Raw genomic sequence first — 20,693 nt, 5'->3', positions numbered from 1 at the left:
ATCACATTTTGACATTTTTCTCGAGAACATTGCGTTTTACGAAAAAGCATCAAGAGACAAAAAGTTTCTAAATTTAATGGCTTTCTAGCGAACTAATAATTTTTAAAAAATTACCACGAGAAATTGTCTTAAGGGGGTTCCCCGCCAAAAAGCGAAGCACCATCAGATTCCACATGTCATAAAACCCCTGTGTACCAAATTAGTGATTCTCGTACAACAGGGTTCTGAGATATAAAAAAAGATTATTCTTAGGGGCGAATTTCAGGGGGCTGTAACTCCGAAAGCGGGGGCCACTTGGCAAAAATAAAAATAAGGGTCCCCTAAATTTGTCTTAAGAATCTGTGACCAAATTTTGTTGCATTAATTTCGGGTCAACCTGTATACTATTTTATGATCAAAGCAGGATGATCCAAGAGGAGTATCATCAGTAGTCACTTCACATTTTACATTTGATATAACCAAATCAAGTAATTTGTTTGAATAGCTGAGCATCATGTTAACTTGATATAAACTAAAAAAAAATAATTTTTAATTGTGTAACATACTTTTTGACAAACATAAGTGAGATTTTTTCTATTGCGCTTACATTATTGTAAATCGGCGACCAAATTAAGAAACCGTATTCAACGTTTAGTGGCAGTCTGTTTTTGAAACACCACTGTTTTAAAATAACAATTTGCTGTTGGAGAAAGATGCAGTCTACTTTTTATATTCTATGAAAAAGTTTTAGAATACCAGCACACAATAATCTTTCACATGATACATAATTGTTTAGACCATTATTAAAAAGTAGGAAATATAAAGGTGCTAGGTTTAAACCTTGAGGACATCCCGATGTAGCCACCATTTGCCAGAATGATTAATAAAAACAACAACGCAGATTCCCCAAACCTCTAATACAGACCTGATGAAAAATAATCTGTATAGGAAAATGAGAACCCAGTACATTTTTTGTGGGAGTGTGAAAGTCTGATCAGATTGTGACATTTCTGCTCAGAAGAGAGAAACCAGAAGCTATGTGAATCTGTATAGCCACAATACACTTACAGGTTGTCTCATTGGAAAATGGTCTTTAGGACATTTGATATAAGGAACTCTATGATTTTTTTTTATTTTCATTATATATAATAATCCATTCACTCTAAAGCTTTACGAGGTAGATCTTTTTGTATATAGGCTTCATTGTACTTGCAAAAGAGGTTATATAATATTGTACTTCAAAGTTAGCAAATTCACAAAATTGGCAACAGAGGGTAAAGAAATTATGAAATAGGCAGTATCATTAAACTGAATGAAATAAGCCAACTGTAAGACCAGTGCCTCCAGTAATTTTAACAAGAGGCATAATTGAACGGTTTCGAATGCAAATAAAACGTCCCTTAATTGGCAGTTCGCCAGCCATTCGCCTCCCTGCCTACCATTTGTAATTGGCCGGCAAAAAATTTAAGGCAACCCGAAGGGTTCAATTTAATAAATTTAAGTACGAGACTGTTTGTTCATTAGAAGGCTAACAAAATGGTGCGAACTGGGGTCGCTCGATATCGGCGTATCTAACTGCGTATTATATTAGTTATTGGAAAACATTTTCATGAGGTGCATAATAACTTTATGAGACTTATTTATTCGCATGATTATACTTAAATAAAAATAAAAAGTAAGGAAGAAACGTTTCTGTTAAAGGGAAACGTTCTCATATTTCTGTTAATAGTGAATTCATATTGGTAATAATAACACAGCCACACAAAAAAAAGTCCAAACCCAAGAAATCCTGTAGTCAAAATTTATGACTTCACGAAAAATTTGGGAGAAAAGTGAAATTTTTTGGGGAAAACTGGATACGGGTCAAAACTGATTTTTTCCTAAATTGAGTCCAAATGTATCATCTTCGTAATATTTTGAGCGCGGATCACGTTGCCATTGGTAAAATTTACCCATGACCTCAATATTTCTCAGAAAATCCACTATTTGGGTGAAAACTGGTCAAAAAACTGATTTTTTTCCAAAATTTTGTCCAAATATCTATATCATTTTCGTATATTTTGATGCGCTGAATACGATACTATTGGTGAAATTTACCTCTGACCTCGATATTTCTCAGAAAATCCAAAATTAGTGCTTTTTCACATACCTGACTATTAAAAAAGTAATTACTAAGAACTTCATAAGAAACATAAGGACTTACCACTTAAATATTAAATTCAAAATTTCCAAAATTATTGACCACTCATTATCGCAATTTAAAATAAGCTACACCTTTAGGATTAAAAATTGAAAAAATTCATAGAATTTTAAAATTTAGGCAAAGTTGTTGGATGAAATAGACAGGGTGTTTCATAATAACGTGCTAATATTTAAGCAGATTATTCTTGGGTCCATTTTAAGAAAAAAACTTCATATGAATATATGTCCTAAAAGTCTTAACTTTTGAACTACAGGGTGCTAAAATTTTATGAAAAAACATTTTTTTATGATAACTTTGGTATTACCCTAAATATTTTTTCAAATTTGGTACTCGCCTTCTATTCATTGAGATGCATTTTGTAATGTACAAACAATTTTATTATTTTTGCCAGTGGCGTCTGTACTGGTTTTATATTAAATATTTTTGAAGAAAAATATATTACGCCACTGCTTTTTCTTAAAGTAAAAATCATTTTTGAATTCCTCATTGCTTTTTTAGCAAATGTGGTGTCTTCAATTTTTTTCGTTTGACGTACAGTTTTCGCATAAAAAAATGAAATTCATTCATTTGCATCTTATTTACGAGAAAAAAAAGATTTATGTAACTGAACAATAATTTATTTAGGATAATAACTTTTAAACGTTGAAATTATGAAATTACATTAATCTGCATACATTTTGGAATGGTAAAAGAAAATTACCCTGAACTCACAAAGAAATAAATTATCAGATGTTATGTTGCAAATGTCCACCTCTGCTCTTCTTCTCATGGACTCACGTACTCTTTGTGGAAAATGCCGGCAGTGGTTCTAATAGTTTCGCAACGAACTATGATGCGATTTCTCAACTGCTCTTCAGTATGAATTGGTGTGCTGTAAACCAATGTTTTGAGATGACCCCATAGGAAGTAATCTAAAGCATTGAGGTCCGGGGACCTAGGTGGCCATGACTGTGGTCCGCCGCGACCTATCCAGGGATTATTGTAACCTCCATCAAACCTCCATCAATCCTGGCAATTCTTCTTCGAGAAAATGCCGGTAATTATGTCCATTTAACCTCTCATGAAGAAAATAGGGTCCAATTAAATAATCAGCGTATATTCCAACCCACACGTTAACGGAAAACTGCTCCTTGTGACGGGATTCCAAGGTTGCATGTGGGTTTTCTTCAGCCCAAATGTGATTGTTGTGGAAGTTTTGGATGGCGTTTCTGGGAAAGTTGGCTTCATCAGTGAATCAAATTTCAGTGTCAAATAATGGATTTTCTTTCACTTTATGAAGAAACCATTGGCAAAAGTTTATCCGTAATAGAAAGTTGCGAGGTAGTAGAGCTTGAACCCGTTGGATATGGTAGGGATATAATAAAAAGTCATGGAGAATTTTCCAAATAAGATTATGTGAGACATTCAAATTTTTCCCAATTTTTCTTGTACTTAATGCTGGATCTTCCTCAATTGAATTCAAAACCGCTATCTCAATTTCTGGAGTTCTTACCGTACGGTGTACTCCTTTTAGATGATTGACTGGTTTAAAACTTCCCTTTTCGCACAATCTTCTATGAATGTTTGAAAATGTTCGCGCATCCGGAATATTTCTATTTGGAAAGCGGTCTTCATACAACCGCCTGGCTTCCAGTGCGTTACCATGAGCAAGCCCATACATGTAGTGCATGTCTGCAAATACGTATATTGGACCATATATTTTAAATAATATTGTTAATGTTAATGACTTAAATACGTGACAACTAGACTGGGTAGACCACTGTCAAAACTGTTTTTGTTTGCAAAACAGAATCTGCTTTTTGCCTACTACATCGTTTTTAATTCTTATTAGTACTTAATTTCATAACAGCGTACAAATGAATGAATTTTTTTTTTTAATGTGAAAACCGTACGTCAAAGGAAACAAATTCAAGACACCACATTTGCTCAGGAAGGAATGAGAATTTCAAAAATGATTTTTACATTAAGAAAAAGCAGTAGCGCAACATATTTTTCTTCAAAAATATTCAATACAAAACCTGTACAGACGCCACTGGTAAAAATAATAAAATTGTTTGTACATCAGAAAATGCATCTCGAGGAATAAAAGGCGTGTACCAAATTTGAAAAACTATCTAGGGTAATACCAAAGTTATCATAAAAAAAAATGTTTTTTTATAAAACTTTAGCACCCTGTAGTTTAAAAGTTAAGACTTTTAGGACATATGTTCATATGAAGTTTTTTTCTTAAAATGGACCCAAGAATAACCTCCTTAAATATTAGCACGTTATTAAGAAACACCCTGTATATTGACTTAATACAGAATGAAGAAAATTTAGCGAAAATTTTTATAAATTGATGAACAATGCTGTTTTTGAAGAAGCCATTGAAAATGTTAGAAAATCTAAAAATGTAAAGTTAGTCATTAGATGGTATGTAGATATAATGCAAACCATTATATTTTAAAGCCAAATTTTCACAATGATCCGATTAAATATCACATTTAATAAACCTATATATTATGTAGGATTTAGTAGATTAGATATTTCGAAAAAATTGTGTATTATGATTTTTATTACAACTACTTACAACAAGCAAAACTACTGTACACCGATAATGATTCTTTAATATATCATTTCTTTGGTGACGACTTATACGAACACATTAAAGACGTTATTAATGAATTGGTAGTAATTACTTTTTTAATTTTCAGGTATGTAAAAAAGCAATATCTTTGAATTTTCTGAGAAATATCGAAATTTCGAATAACATCGTATTTAGCGCCTCAAAATACTAGGAAAATGATATATTTGAACAAAATTTAGGAAAAAAATCAGTTTTTACCCTTAGGTATTTGGGCTATTTTTCACCCAAATGGATTTTCTAAGAAGTATCGAGGTCATGGGTAAATTTTACTAATAACATCGTGTTCAGCTACTCAAAATGCTACGAAAATGGTATATTTGGACACAATTTAAGAAAAACTCTGTTTTGACCCATATTTTGGGCTAACTTTCGCCAAATAGTGGATTTTCTGAGAAATATCGAGGTTATGGGTAAATTTTACTAATGGCATCGTGTTCAGCCACTCAAAATGATACGAAAATGAGATATTTGGACAAAAATTAGGAAAAAATCAATTTTGACCCATATTTAGGCCAGTTTTCAGCCAAAAATTTCACTTTTCTCCGACATTAATCTGAAGTCATGACTACAGGATCGTGTTCAGTGCATCGAATTCCATCAGAAATTATAAGTGGCTCTCTTGGGTTTGGACCTTTTTTTTGCGTGGCTGTGTAATCTAAGGATGTCCTACTATTTTGTATTGATACTACCACAGATTCTTGGACGACTTAAATACTTAATTTTCGTGTTATTTACTACACGTCGACAGAATAAAATAAATAATTTTGACTAAAATACCAGAAACTATTAATGAGAAGATATGAGGAATAAAATTGTATTTTTTCGTTGTATGAAACATATAAAAACTGTTTTTGAAATAGTATGAGGCCATATTCTTGTGACACTACACAACACTAGTGCAACATTAAAAAGATATGCAACCTCGATCCACGTCTTCCACGTGATGTCTTAACACAAGGAAAGAGCTACGAATTGAAGTACCAGCTAAAATTTCTTTGGACTATAAAAGAAAATTCACAGTGGCAACTGGCAGCATTGAGGTGGCATATTTTGATGTTATGTTGATGTGTCGTAATATAGTGAAAATACATGCTACATCTAAACAATGATAGACGTCTCATTGTCTTAGTATCAGCTGTATATGTATATTTATAGTTACTCCTAAAATGTGGACACGTCGAGGTGGGTTTAATTTTAACATTAAGGGAGTACAAAAGAATGAAAAGGTGTACTTTAGAGAAGTGGTATTCAACCAGGGGTACGCGTACAGGTAGACGTCTTAAGGGGTACGCGGATGGATCTCTTAGGATAGGTAGGTACATAGAGAGGGAAAAAATAAGTTAATTAATACCTGAACAATACCATTGGTTACACTATATTTTATAACATTTTTTTTTTTCTTTAGAAAATAAAAACCACAACTAGCTCAATCCAGAAGCCTTCTTATTCTCGCACTAATGTTCAGTCATGTAGGTACTAAAAATCTGTGTGCATAAGCATGCTCAAATTTTTTATTTACCGTTAAATATTGTACCACATTAAAATAAAAAAGTAAAAAAAAATATATAATTTGACTACTGATATTTACTCCAACCTTGATTATACTAAGACTGAATTTAAAAATTTTTTGGAAAAGATTCGATAGAAAAAAAGTTGAATACCACTTTGTGTACGGTATTTAAAAAGAATATTGCAGTCATGCTCTGTTTCCTCTGTCTGTTTTTTTTAGTGATAATGCATGTATCTCTTTGGTGCCATTAAATGTTTAGCAACAACTTGAAGTATTTTCTCTACCACTTGGATTTGTCGATTTCCAACAGCTTTGTACAACACAAAGCGGCAAATCAGTGTTTATCCAATCTATTCATTCGCTTTTCGCTGATAAAAGTCAGAGCATCCGCGATTTGTTAGGTAACGGTCTAAGTTAATCCTTAACAATAACGTAGCTCAAACGTATTTGCACTGTTAAACAATCATAGGGCAGCCATAACAAGAGGCTGAAATGGCGTTTCCCTTTGATATTTCAAATATACAGGATGACATGTGAAAGTGTGGCCGTTTTATTTTTTTTTGAATTCATAATGAAAATGTTGCATCTGTTACATTTTCTTTTGTGGCAAAGGTTAACGATATAATTATTTTTACTATTTAGGTTCATCTTGTCCGTTTTTATAACAGAAAAACCTAACCTGATCTAACCTATCAATGTAGATTTTTTATTAATATCAAAAAAACTACACATACGAGAAGCTTGACTGATCTGAGGAAATGTAAAAAATAAACATTGCACAAGCGTGCGCCAAAATGTCTTGCGGTTATCTGTAGATGCAAATCAAAAAGAGGATTTAATAAAATTTACTTGTGCCTGTGTCGTATTCGTGTTGAATTTTACTAAACTTTCGAATCTGACTATCCCTGTGAAGCAGAAGACGCTGAGCGGAAATCAATTATATCGCCCATTTTAACTGTCGAAACTATCCACACATCCGCAAACCGCTTCAGATACCTCAAGCTGCAACAGACGACATCAGACGCGCCCTCTGCTTTTGGCAGAACGACCGCTGACGTTTCTTACGGGTCGCTAAAATTTCACTAAGGTTTTAGATTTTTCCGCAAAAACGTCAAATTCGAGTTGTGACACGAGATCGTGTTGCGTTATATAAATCTAGAATAACAGCCATATTTCACGACATTTCTAGTAATATTTGAAAGCCAAAAAGCCAAAAATCTCCGTGGATATACGATTCACCCAAATATGGAATCTTCGAAACTGATACCGTCTGGACTATTATAGCGGTTAGATAAGTTTACTATCGAAATAAACGAAATAGACCCCTGAGTTTGGAAACCAATATTACAAAACCTAGGGGAGAAAAATATTTGAAATTTGGACTATATATAACCTCGCTATTATTCTATTGTGTGCTAAAATTTCAGTTAGTTTCGTTATCCCATTTATTAGTTATTAATGAAAATGTTGAAAAATCACGGTTTTCTGAATACAAAATTGATACCTCTCACTTTAACTCGTCGTAATCTCTTTGTTAATTTATAAAAATATTCCAAACTTTTAGTGACGAAAAGTCGAACTATTGTCTTTAGTACTGTGAAGGTCATTTATCTCAAAAGCTCTTCTTTTTTTATTTCTAATCAAAACAGAAGGGAGTGCTATCTCCGTAAGTATTGCGTTCTCCATTTAAAAAAAGAAAAAAAACTGACAGGTAGTAAATAACTCTAAACAATAATCTGAAAAAATGTATTAAATTAATACAGTTATAAATATGATATTCTTTAAAACAGTATCGGAATGGTTTATTATGTTCACGATCCAATCGAGGAGTGCAAGGTATAGTCCGGGCGCTAGAGCAGTAAAAGCAGGCTTTGGCTTTTGTGTTTAAAGTCATCTATTTGTTGTTTTCAGTTCGTTTTTTAAGTTTTACTCGAAAATCGGACTTTTTTCGAAAAATATAAGAGGGTAGTAATTTGTATAATATTGAAAGAAGAATCCGAAAATATCATGATTGTTACCGTAAAGCAGTGGCGTACTATTATTTAGAAAAATATGCCACTGATACCCTGTATCTCCGCCACTGAAGCACATAAATTTCAGAAAAAGGCCTTAGATTTTGGACAATGGACACTTAGTAGTTTTTAAATTATTTAAAAAAATTAAACATCTTTTTTCAAGTTTAACACCCTGTATCTTTTTAATGAAGCGTCTTAGATAAAAACTTTATACGAAAGACCCTTTAAAATTCACCAAAGAGTAAGAGGTTTCATTTTTGGTCACCTTTTGTGAACCACCCTGTAGAAAAAATAACTTACTCCTATCTTGAGAAAATGGGCGACTGCTGAATCTTTTATTTGGGAAGCGATAAGAAAGAAGGATTTGAATTCCAGATTTCAGAATAGCAGCACAAAATCACCAAACCCACAATTTATTTTATTTTTCCGTCTCGGGCTTTCTTTTCGATCTGAAGCATGATTATTCTGTTTAAGTACATTCAGCATCTTTTATATTTCTCGCTTATTAGGCTTTCTCGCTTAGGCAATTAACACTAGAAGAGTACTAGATTTCAAAAATCACTTGGTGTATTTGATAAAGGGGCACACTGACTGAAATGTCTAATCATAATAATTAAAAATTGAGTCACTTCTTGATACTAATATGAATTTCCTGTGACATGTGGTTGTGGTGTTACGCATGCATTTGAATACGATTCCTTACAGTTTGTAGAGAAATATGCATATTTTAAGGTTGCAATTTGGAACATTTGTGCGGTACAATATCGCCAGCAAATGCCAACAGATGTAATTCTTCCGGAGAACTGCACTTCTCTTTTGTGAAGTTTACGGCTTCTCTTTCCTACAATCCAGAAGTAGGTACGCTTTGTTACGCCTTCGGCTTTCAGCTGAAAGCTTGTTATTATCTTGTACTAAACAGTGTTCATATTGTTTTAACGATGATTAACTTAAGTTATATAAAATGCAAACAATGCTTCTGTCGATATTTTCCCTTTTAAATGTCTAGTCTGTAAGTTTCAAAGGAGTGTGTCGTGAATTTAAAGCTATTATATTTTTAAATATTTCTTATACAGGGTGTTACAAATTTGATAGAACACATTAAAGTAAACAAAAAAACCTTGTATGACATGGGTCCTAAACTCAACCATTTCCGAGAAAAAAGTTATCAAAATCTCCAACTTGATGTATAAACGTTCGATTAATTAAGGAATATTGACATAGCCGCATGCATAGAATACCATAAAATAACTTTATTACTTTTTTGAAATTCTTTATGCTTAATTCTAAAAAATAATAATTAGTGTTGTAATAAATTTAAATTCGATATACTTAATTCATATCGAGCAATGTGACAACGGCGCAGCGGTTTATTAGCACGAGGTATTATGGTGTCCAGCAACCGCCAATACGCAATTCAGTTGGTATCTGGATTCGACCTTGTCGGAGTGTTTTTTGCTTACCACTATTTCCTTTTCTTGATGGGTTTTCCAGCGAGTGGCAGAAAATTGAATTCGAAGGTATCGTGCGTACTAGGGTTTGCAATCCCGGAATAATTTTTTTCCAGCTGGAATTTTGCGGTAAATTCGCCTTTACAGCGGGATCCCGCTGTAATTCCCGCGAGATATTTAAAAATATATTTATATATGAAAATAATGATGCTATTATTGTGGAATGTTTATATTTAATCAAATGAAATATAAATAATTCTTGGTATTTAAAAATCAACAGATAAGCATTATATAGATTAAAAACTATGTTTATTAACTAAGAATCAACAGAAATCAACACATCAATAATATAATACTTTTGTTATTTTTACATAGATATTATTATGTCTCCAGTTACTTAACGTACTTGTTGCTGTTAAATTACTAAATTGGACCCCGCACAAACCTTATGGGAAATTCCGTTCGGTCAATTTTAATGAAATTTTGGGAATAGGTTGTTTTTGTTATGACGAACAAAAGTCTTCATGGGCCCAAAGTTCGCTAATGGACAGTTTCCGAGATATTCGATGTTAAAAGTTGATAATGCGAATGCATGTCAAGCACGTGTTTAAATGCTTATTAGCCGCGTAAAAGCTCCATGAAGCTTAAAAACTGTATAATACGTATATATTCGTCTAGAGAGTGCGTATCCATTCGTTTGTGTGTGCGTGCGTGTGCGTGCGCGTGCGTGTGGGTATATATCGAAAAATAGGGTGTTTTTAAATATATTTATTTTATTAGAAAAAATATTCTTTATTTAACATCGTAGTTTAGATATCCAACTGTGAGTAATTTATCGATATCGATAGCATAGAATATTTTAATGTGAAGATATTAGAAATATTATAGGTACTATTATTTATGAGTACAAATATTTAGCATGTTGAAAAATATCAGTTTCGTTGGACTTATTGTCAAATAGTTCTTAATCGATATTACTGTTCAATTACCATTCACTTGCAGTTTTTGCTGTGTTATACACCCGATATTGCTTTGGTCATTTTTTCATAGGCGTGTTCATTTTGTAATTAGCAGTTCAGCTTGATGCAATATAAATGGCTTTCAGATCACAAATTCAACGTTATAGTTGCGATCGGGATATGGTACATTTAAATAGAGTGGTAAATGTAGATGTTTTTGGAGATATTGCTATAAATCGACGAAATGACGCAGGTCTCCCTCCAGCAATTGTTACACCTGAGACGCGAATATGTAATAATTGCTCTATCTATTATTTCAATTTCACGACGAATAGTTTGGAAGCAATTATTACATGTTCGAGTCTCGGGTGTAACAATTGCTGGAGGAAGACCTGCGTCATTTCGTCGATTTAAAGCAATATCTCCTAACATTGCATTTGTAGTCTGAAAGCCATTTATATCGCAACAAGCTCAACTGCTAATTACTACAAAATGAACAGCTGTGAAAAAATGACCAAAGCAATATCGGGAGTATAACACAGCAAAAACTGCAAGTGAATGGTTAATTGAACAGTAATATCGAATAAGAAGTATTTGACAATAAGTCCAACGAAAATGATATTTTTCAACTTTCTAAATATTTGACGTACTCATAAATAATAGTATAACATTTTTAATATCTTCACATAAAATATTCAAGATATCCAACTCACAGTTGGATATCTAAACTACGATGTTAAATAAAGAAGAGTATTTTTTCTAACAGAATAAGTAGGTATATTTAAAAACACGCTATTTTTCTATATATATTTTGAACTACTGATTTAAAAACTCGCGAAAAACTGTATCCTAAAGTTGTTTCGACTACTCTATCTCTGGGTGTTACTCTGGAGTTACTTTGGATACGATCATACGCTTGTAACTCAAATAAAATATATAATTGATCGAGAAGAATTGCTAAGTGTGCTGACCAGCTTCCACGTGAATATAGAAGTATTACTATAGCATTACTCCTAGTCTCTTCGTTTATGAAAAGTATACACATACACACACGCACGCACGCACACGCACACACACACACTCACACAAACGAATGGATACGCACTATATAGACGAATATATACGTATTATACAGTTTTTAAGCTTCATGGAGCTTTTACGCGAATAATAAGCATTTAAACACGTGCTTGACACGCATTCGCATTGTCAACTTTTAACATCGAATATCTCAGAAACTGTCCATTAGCGAACTTTGGGCCCATGAAGACTTTTGTTCGTCATAACAAAAACAACCTATTCCCAAAATTTCATTAAAATTGACCGAACGGAGTTTCCCATAAGGTTTGTGCGGGGTCCTTTATAAACATCTAGGTTAGGTTAGTAATTTAATCGTAGTAACAATTTCAAAAAATATTTGCTAGATACATCGATAATATACTTCGGAATATGACAGTTTAGAGAAAATTGCAAAGAGATATTAGGCATACTTCATTTGGCTGTCCTTAATTTACTAATTAAGGTAATAATTTGATTTTTTCGGTAACGGCAAACGAAAAACAAATATTTTTTAATGCATTTGAAGAATGTTAGAAAACATTGCAATTTCAATAAAAACAGCGTCGAAAATGTTGTTTTCTCTTAATAAATTTAAGATTTTGCTAGGTAAAAATGCCGTATGTGCAGTATGTGCTACATTTTCAACAGAAATTAATAGAAGAACCGAAACATGTACATCCTATACATGATATTTTGGATGTTCTTGCAGGGTTTTTTACAAATTTTTAATATATTGTGTTGCAAATAATATTTAATTGTTGTTTAATTTAAAACAACGCATGTAAACACATACGAATTTAATTTGTTAAAAACATCGTATTTCAACGCTTCGGCTAGAGAAGAAAGCCGTATGTGGTCACATGCGGCGTTTATACTATATACCTCTTAATGAAATACATATACATAAGTCTGTTTAGTGACAATAATAGAAATTTAAAATGTATGTATAATGCGATATAGATTTCAAAAATGTAATTTTCTCAATTTGTCACAAAACTGCATATACGGTCTTTTTCCGAAGTAGGGCAGTATAGTATAATTAAAGTAACATACAAGAAGACAAAACTATTAGTTACATATAAAATTTTACTTTGTAAACACTTTTTTTCTCGAAAATAAACAAACGAATCAAGGAATTTGTTTGAATGATGCAAAGATCTGCCGATTTTAATCCTTTCTTTCGCTTGATTGATCGATGCTATCACAGGGGAACGGGATGCGCACGCAAACCAAACGGGGCGCTCGCGCGCGCCATGCGCTATGTCGCTAAACGGACGTGTTCTATTCAAAAATTTCCCGCGCGGGAATTACCGCACAAATGCGGGAATTCCGCAGGTCTCATTGACATGCGGGAAATTGCTGGAATGCTGTAACGCGGAATGCGGGATTGCAAACCCTACTTCAAGCTCAACTTTTTTCAAAACTAAGCACTTTAAACCGGTCAAACTTCTAGAGCATATTACAAGTACATAAATAAAGTAAATTTTAAAGTGGTAACGATTATTTTCAATTGGAGTGGTAATTAGGGGATGATTTTCACGTATTTTGTCGTCGAAAAAATACGGACCAACTTTATTTTCGTCATAACTCGCTTAGGTTTGATGCTAGGGACTTTTATAAAAAATAAGAATAAAGGTTTTTTCAAGCACTTTAAAAAGGATTCTATGAGTATTCCTTGCAAAATGCATTGGTTTTGGTTATTACACGTTCAAAGTTTCAATTTTGGCGTTTGACGAATAAGAACCAACCTTCAACAAGCTATTACTCCGCTCGTATTAGGTCTGCAGACACCATAAATGCACCATTCTTTTTGTTTTTTCTAAGCTACATTTTTTATAACTATGATTTTTTTTTGATAAAATACTTACTTTTTGAGTTATTCGCGAAAAACTGTCTGAAAAAGTATTTTTTTTGTTAAAAAATTTACACTTTAACTCTCGAATAAGTCGAAAAGTATTGACTTTCAGAAAAAACTTTATAGAACAAAAGTTGCTTTGAATTAGTCAATATATCTATTCCCGTTATTTTCAATGAAACATTTTTAACCCCCGAGAAGGGATGGCATCCACCCCCAGGGTAAAAGCAACAAGGTCAACTTTGAAGTAAATCCAAATTTTTATGAAAATCGGTGCTGTTTGGCAAAATTATACGGGAAAATGGTCATTGACTGGGCTACAAGGAAATACTCGTAATTAAATTTGTGGGTAAACGTTTCATCGCTTGAAAAATAATGCAATTTAAAGTAATTAGTTTATAGGCTTCCGTAGAAGTTATTAATGTTAACAAATTGCTGTCGTCGGTTTAGACTTTTTTACATTTCAGGAGACATATCTCTTTCTTAAGAAGAAGAATCTCTTAAACTCCTTTGGATTCAAGTTTCAGAGTTTATCCGCGGAACTCAAGCAGTTTAAACTGACGATGAGGCTTGTTCAACCATTTAATATTTGTTTACTTGAAACTTCTTCTTAAAATGAATCGAAGATCAACTGCCTTCAATGTTCTAGATCACTTAAGAAATAGAAGAAGTGGAATTAAGTACCTACTTTTTAGAATACACAAAAAGTAAATAAAACTTTACCCAACATGCTTGAAAAATCCCTTTAATTTCGAAATTTAAGTTTTTTTACTTTCAGTTAGCATATCACTTTTACTCGAAATTAGTGAAGATACTCTTTTGAACTCGACTGGTAAAATAATTCAGTCAAGGCACGATTACCTTAAATAGCCTTATTTTATCCTCAAGAATCTTCCATCAAACTGTTCCATTCAAAATCAACATCTTATATTTACCTAAACTGTTTTTAATTAAAACTTTTTTTTAGCATGTAACCTGACATACTACGGCGAAGTAGGGACAACATACGAAATTGAAGTCAAACGGCCCACAGAAGTCCAGATTCCTTTCCTTTGTTATCTAAATTTCACAGCAGGTGGTAGTATTCTAGGAGAATTAGTACAGGTATGTTCCATAAATAATAAGAAATAGAAAATTATCTTAAATCATATTAAAATTATTAATACATCTAAATACAATTGTTAATAAATTAAGTATAGTTGATTTTCCACTTCTATCGTTGCTTGAAACGAAAGTTGGGCATCAAGTTAGAACAGTCAGATTTTTTGTAATTAAAAAATTACAGTCAATTTCCCAAGTAGAATCCGTCATTAAAATTTACACTTATTGCCATTTAACTGAAAAATTGAATACTAATTTTAAAATTATATGCCTAAAAGTTTAGTGGTTTATAAATTGTGACATAAATAGTATGGAAATAGTGTTATTATTGCTATTAGAATTATTAGTAATTTCAACATTATTTTATTAACTAAAATGACACAAATCTTTTAAGCAGGCTTTTAATATTAGCATTTAAATACGAAAAAAACATGATTTTATAATATGAGCTAAAAGTTTATACGGAATTAAACATATTCACATTAAAAAATAAACTAGTATTACCTAAATATACGACATATTTTCATTACGTCATCAAATCAATAAGGCGACTTTCGAGATCAAATAATTGCGCTGCTTGCATACATGAGAAAAATGTAGTTTGTCTCGATTTACAGGTTTCCAGGCCATTAGCCTATAAAAAGACAAATAGTTAAAAAGTTATCTAGAAATGGCAAAAAATATTCTTTAATAATACATTCCACTGTTTCATAACACTGACTAATTTAGTCAGCGATAGTCAAGTCTAATCTTGCCTAGTCGAGTGACAGTATCCGTTGCCAGTTGTTACTGTACATATAGTGTGTTTCACTTAAAGTCGGAACACCACCATATTTAGGATGGCGTTGGCCGATTTCCAAAATTCTTTTCTTATGTGGTAGTACTCAAATAGGCCTACTTTTTGATGTTATATTTTTTGACATGTGATCTTTTCTACGGCCTATTATCATTAAGAAAAGTCCCTCAAAAATTAAAAAACATATTAGGCATTTTTTAAGAGCGTCCTATATTAACAGTGGAAAATATTTTCCATAATTTTTTCATAATTTTATTAATCGAAGGTATATCTATGCAGTTTCATTGATTTCTCTCATACAGAGTGCTAACAATAAGACAGCCAAATTATATATTTTTCTTATTATACCAGAAATGAGTTTCACAACGAAATAAAATTTATATATTACTGTTTTCTATTAGTCCACCATCATTTGGTGTGCACTGTTCAATTTGTTTACTCTTATTTCTAATAAATCTCCTCAAGTGATGTGGTGTTATTTGTCGACATGATTGTCTAATTCTGTTACATAAAAAGGCGGAAATACACATACCAGTAAAATAGGTAAGTAACTTGCATGCTGAGAAATGGCATGTGCCGGCGGATGGCACACTGCTGATACATTTGCAAGTAAAATGGAATGCCTCTTTAGTATTATGGCTTATTGGCATATCAGTAGGTAGCAAGTAGACACGTTCCGACATGCCACTTGAACTCCCCCGAAACCCCCCGCCTCACATTGCATGCCAAAAAATCAAATGATGTGCAATTTACTTGCGCGCCTTCTACAGGCATGCCTTTTAATAGATACACATACCAGGAGCTATCTCCTGCAAGCTACTTGCATGCTATTGTGCAAGCAAGAGGCATGTGTATTTCCGCCTTATAAATCTTCTCTGTTCTGGGGCCATGTATAAAACAAGGAAAACACAGAAAAAGAAATCAAGTGCAAGCAGCTAAAGGACTGTTGCGACCATCCACCTTCTCGGGAAATTCTCATTCAACCAATGACTTACTATTACCGCATGATAAATAGGCGCTCCATCTAGTTGAAGGTAGTGGTTTTGTCTTACATGAAGAAGAAGTGCATGTACTGAATCCGAGGAATTATTATTTAAAAATCTCAAAAACATCTCTGCGTTTAGATTAACGTTAAAAAAGAAGGGCTCGATTATTCGATCATGTAAAATCCCACAAAACACATTAATTTTTTAAATTAAGATTTAAGAATTAGACAAGCAGATAAATAACACCACATCAGTTGAAGAGAGTTATTAGAAATAAGAAGAGACGAATTGAACAGTGCATACAAAATAATGGTGAGCTAATAAAAAACAGTACCTAATATTTAAATATTATTTCTTTGTGAAGCTCATTTCTGGTATAATAAAAAAAATAATAATTTGGCTGTCATATTGTGAGCATCATGAGTAAAATCAATGCATCTACGGTTAATAAAATTATGGAAAAATACCTTGAAAATATTTTCCACTGTTAATACAAGACACTCTTCAATGAGTGACATTTTTGTACCTATTTTGTGAACACCCTGTATAAGCTATAATACTGAAACTTTGTATTTAGGGTTTTGGGGTGTGATCAAATCGAAAATGTTATATATTTCTTTCTTAAAAAAATGCAATGCAATACAATACCAAAAAGTAGGTTTTTTAGAGTACTATTACACAAAAAAAAGAATATTGGAAACCGGCCAACGCCATCCTAAATATGGAGGTGTTCCGACTTTAAGTGAAACACACTGTATAGTCCAATATCTGAAATAAAGTCCTTTTGACTGAAAGTTTACCATCCTATATTAACAGTCTGACTATTTTGAAGACTGTTTTTTTTGTTCCGACAGTCCCTTGTATTTCTGTATAATCCAGTGTTGGTAAAAATGTCGTAATTGAATGTTATTTTTATTAATTTCGTTACAGTTATCCATAAAAACATTAATTAATATACGGTGAATGCAGAAATGATGTACGCGTATCTTTCCACTTCGCCATGCAGCAAGTGCTCACATATACAGGGTAGTCCATCGAAAACGTACCGCAAGGCATTACAGGGTAGTAATGAACTTTTCGGCAAAATCCAAAAACAGGTGAAGTTTGCTTCTGAGGGGGACAACTTTTGGCGCAAAAAGCATAGCAAAATCTTCAACCCCCTAAGTGGGGGTGCCATCCCCCAAATTTTTTTAAATGGGAATGGGGGTCAAGTGGGGGGTCATTAGAAAGGGCTTTTAATTCTCTATACATCGATTCTTACTTTTTGAAAATCGATCCATTATTTTAGAAAATATGCAGCTTTGAAAATACGAACAATATTTTTGACGAGAAATGCGAAAATCGATTTAATTTTACTTCAAAACTTACGGTATTAGCTTGGTAAATTCCTTCAAAAGAATTCGCTGTTTTTTTTTCTGATTTGCGAATTCTTTAGCCTGATTTTGGTGAGCAAAAAATTGTCCGCTTTTTGTTTCGTATTTAGATAGGCCACAAGAAGTTGCTAGATAACTGTCTTGTGACTTGTAGTTGAAGAGTACCAATACTGCCGAGTCTTTTAAATTGATTAATTATGGTGTACTCAATTCCAGAAAGAGTAGAAATTATTGAGCTTTTTTTCAAAAACAATGAATGCGGAAATCGGGTCGCCGAACTGTTCAACCAACGGCATCCTGAGAAACATGCGTCTGGAAAAATTGTTCGCGAATTGGTGGCCAAATTTCGCGAAACTGGCTCCGTTCATAACAAAAAGAGGCAGGTTGAAAATCCGGTACTAAATGAACCTACGGAAATAGCGGTATTGGGGCAAGTGGCAATGGATAGTACGCTGAGTACAATGCAATTGGCTACTGCGACAGGAGTGAGTCGTACAAGTGTCCAACGAATATTAAAAAAATACAAATTCCATCCTTATAAGATTCGGCTAGTGCAAGAGCTAAATGAAGACGATTTTGATCGTCGTTTGCAATTTTGCGAAATAATGACTGAACGAGCGATAAACGATAATTTCCTCTTTAATGTGTGTTTTTCGGACGAGTGTACGTTCTTCTTGAATGGTTTAGTGAATCGCCATAATTGTCGTTACTGGGCTGATACCAATCCAAGGATTTTCCATGAGACACACTCCCAACACCCCCAGAAGTTGAATGTATGGGCAGGTATTTTTGGAAATTCCATTGTAGGTCCTTTTTTCCTTCCTGGAAATTTGACAGGCGATATGTACTTGGATTTACTACAAAATGTCATCGACCCAGCTCTAACAAATATCATAGAGGACGACCCTGCTTACAATGAACACGAACTGATTTTCCAGCAAGACGGAGCTCCTCCACATTACTCGCTCAATGTGCGCAATTACCTAAATGAGACGTTTCCAGGACGCTGGATAGGACGAAGAGGTGCAATTGAGTGGCCCCCTCGGTCACCCGACTTAAATCCTTTAGATTTCTTTCTCTGGGGGCACATTAAAAGCAAAGTTTACAGCACTCCACCTGATACCTTGGAAGATCTGCGAGGACGAATCATTAATGTATGTCGCGAAGTAACACCGCAAGTGCTCCAGAATGTTCGACAACGGTTTGAAGACAACCTGTATCATTGTATGCAAGTTGGCGGACAACATTTTCAGCATTTACTTGACTAATACCGTAAGTTTTGAAGTAAAATTAAATCGATTTTCGCATTTCTCGTCAAAAATATTGTTCGTATTTTCAAAGCTGCATATTTTCTAAAATAATGAATCGATTTTCAAAAAGTAAGAATCGATGTATAGAGAATTAAAAGCCCTTTCTAATGACCCCCCACTTGACCCCCATTCCCATTTGAAAAAATTTAGGGGATGGCACCCCCACTTAGGGGGTTGAAGATTTTGCTATGCTTTTTGAGCCAAAAGTTGTCCCCCTCAGAAACAAATTTGACCTGTTTTTGGATTTTGCCGAAAAGTTCTTTACTACCCTGTAATGCCTTGCGGTAAGTTTTCGATGGACTACCCTGTATATGCTGGTCATTGCGTATATAACCGTGATTTAAAGTAAAATACATGTTAGACATTCAATGAGATCTTTTAAATTCATTATTGCCTTCGTTCATGGCAAATCTTGCACTTTTGTGCCTGCGAATTTATAGTCTTTACCCAATTCAGTTCCGAATGTACACCTAGTAACGTAACATTAATTAATAATAATTGGATATGCTACAGATACGTATCAAGTCCGTTACTGTTTGTCGTATATACCAAGCAGCTAAATTAGTTAATTTGGTATTGATGTTCCCGGGACGCGATAAATCTACTTGCGTGAAATTAATTATGGCAGTTAACGCCGTTATGAAACCGTGGAGCAATTATACGTCGCATAAGTAAACGCTGCTAATAAAGAGACCTACGTATCGCGCAAATGAGCTCGCAACTTTTGAAATTATTACAGATGCTGCGCGAACACGGCTTTTAGCGAAGTTAATTGAGATAGTTTAATGGTTTATTCCATTATCTGCTTCGCTGATTACTTTCGTTTTGATTTGCTATTCAGCTAATGCATTCCATGTGCTTGAATTATTAAACTGCAACGGGTGAGTGACTTTTTTATAAAAAGATAATGTTTGTTAGATGTGAAGTAAGTATCTAAACTGTGCGATAGCAATATTAGGGATTCTGCATATTTTGTAATATATTGTTAGTAACAGCTAACTGATAATATTCCATGAAACACAAAAATATTGACAGAAAAAGATTTTATTGTAAAAGGCGAAGGGGTAACCCGCAGAACTTATGTCTTATGATCCATTGTGTATGCCGCCAGATCGACTTCGATTTATAAATGGAATTTTTATGTCTTATTTACTATTAAAAAAAAATAAAAATATATTTTTTCTAGATTTTATTCTTAGTTCACGCAGAGGTACAATCACAGAAAAAATATATAATGTAGCTTACTATGTCTAGTACTACAACCAAAAAGTGCATAAATATAAAATGGGTACAACACTATTAAAAAAAAATAAAACTTCTTATGACCATTTTACGTACTACTGATTTCCCATTTGTGACACCATTATTATCTGTTTGTTACTCAAAAATATATTAGGTAGTAGTTAAAAATGTAAGGAAGACTTTGATTTTGACATAAACAGATGAAAATTGTTTGTGGAACTACAATGTTGTTTG

The 20,693-nt window shown here is 33.3% G+C and overlaps 1 protein-coding gene across 1 annotated transcript in view; it reads left to right on the top strand.

Moving 5' to 3' along the window:
* Nucleotides 1-20,693, top strand: part of LOC111691705 — a gene marked incomplete at its 3' end in the record, with an annotated part of 110,709 nt that overhangs the window by 28,072 nt on the left and 61,944 nt on the right. Inside the window, exon 2 of the mRNA XM_023454940.1 lies at nt 14,619-14,755. Coding sequence (XP_023310708.1) covers nt 14,619-14,755 — 137 coding nt within the window. The remainder of the gene's footprint in view (nt 1-14,618; nt 14,756-20,693) is intronic.

Source organism: Anoplophora glabripennis, unplaced genomic scaffold, assembly GCF_000390285.2.
Source record: "Anoplophora glabripennis isolate ALB-LARVAE unplaced genomic scaffold, Agla_2.0 scaffold449, whole genome shotgun sequence".
NCBI classification, from domain to species: Eukaryota; Metazoa; Arthropoda; class Insecta; order Coleoptera; family Cerambycidae; genus Anoplophora; species Anoplophora glabripennis.
The sequence above is the reverse complement of the archived record's forward strand: the minus strand, read 5'-3'. Positions and strand labels throughout refer to the sequence as shown.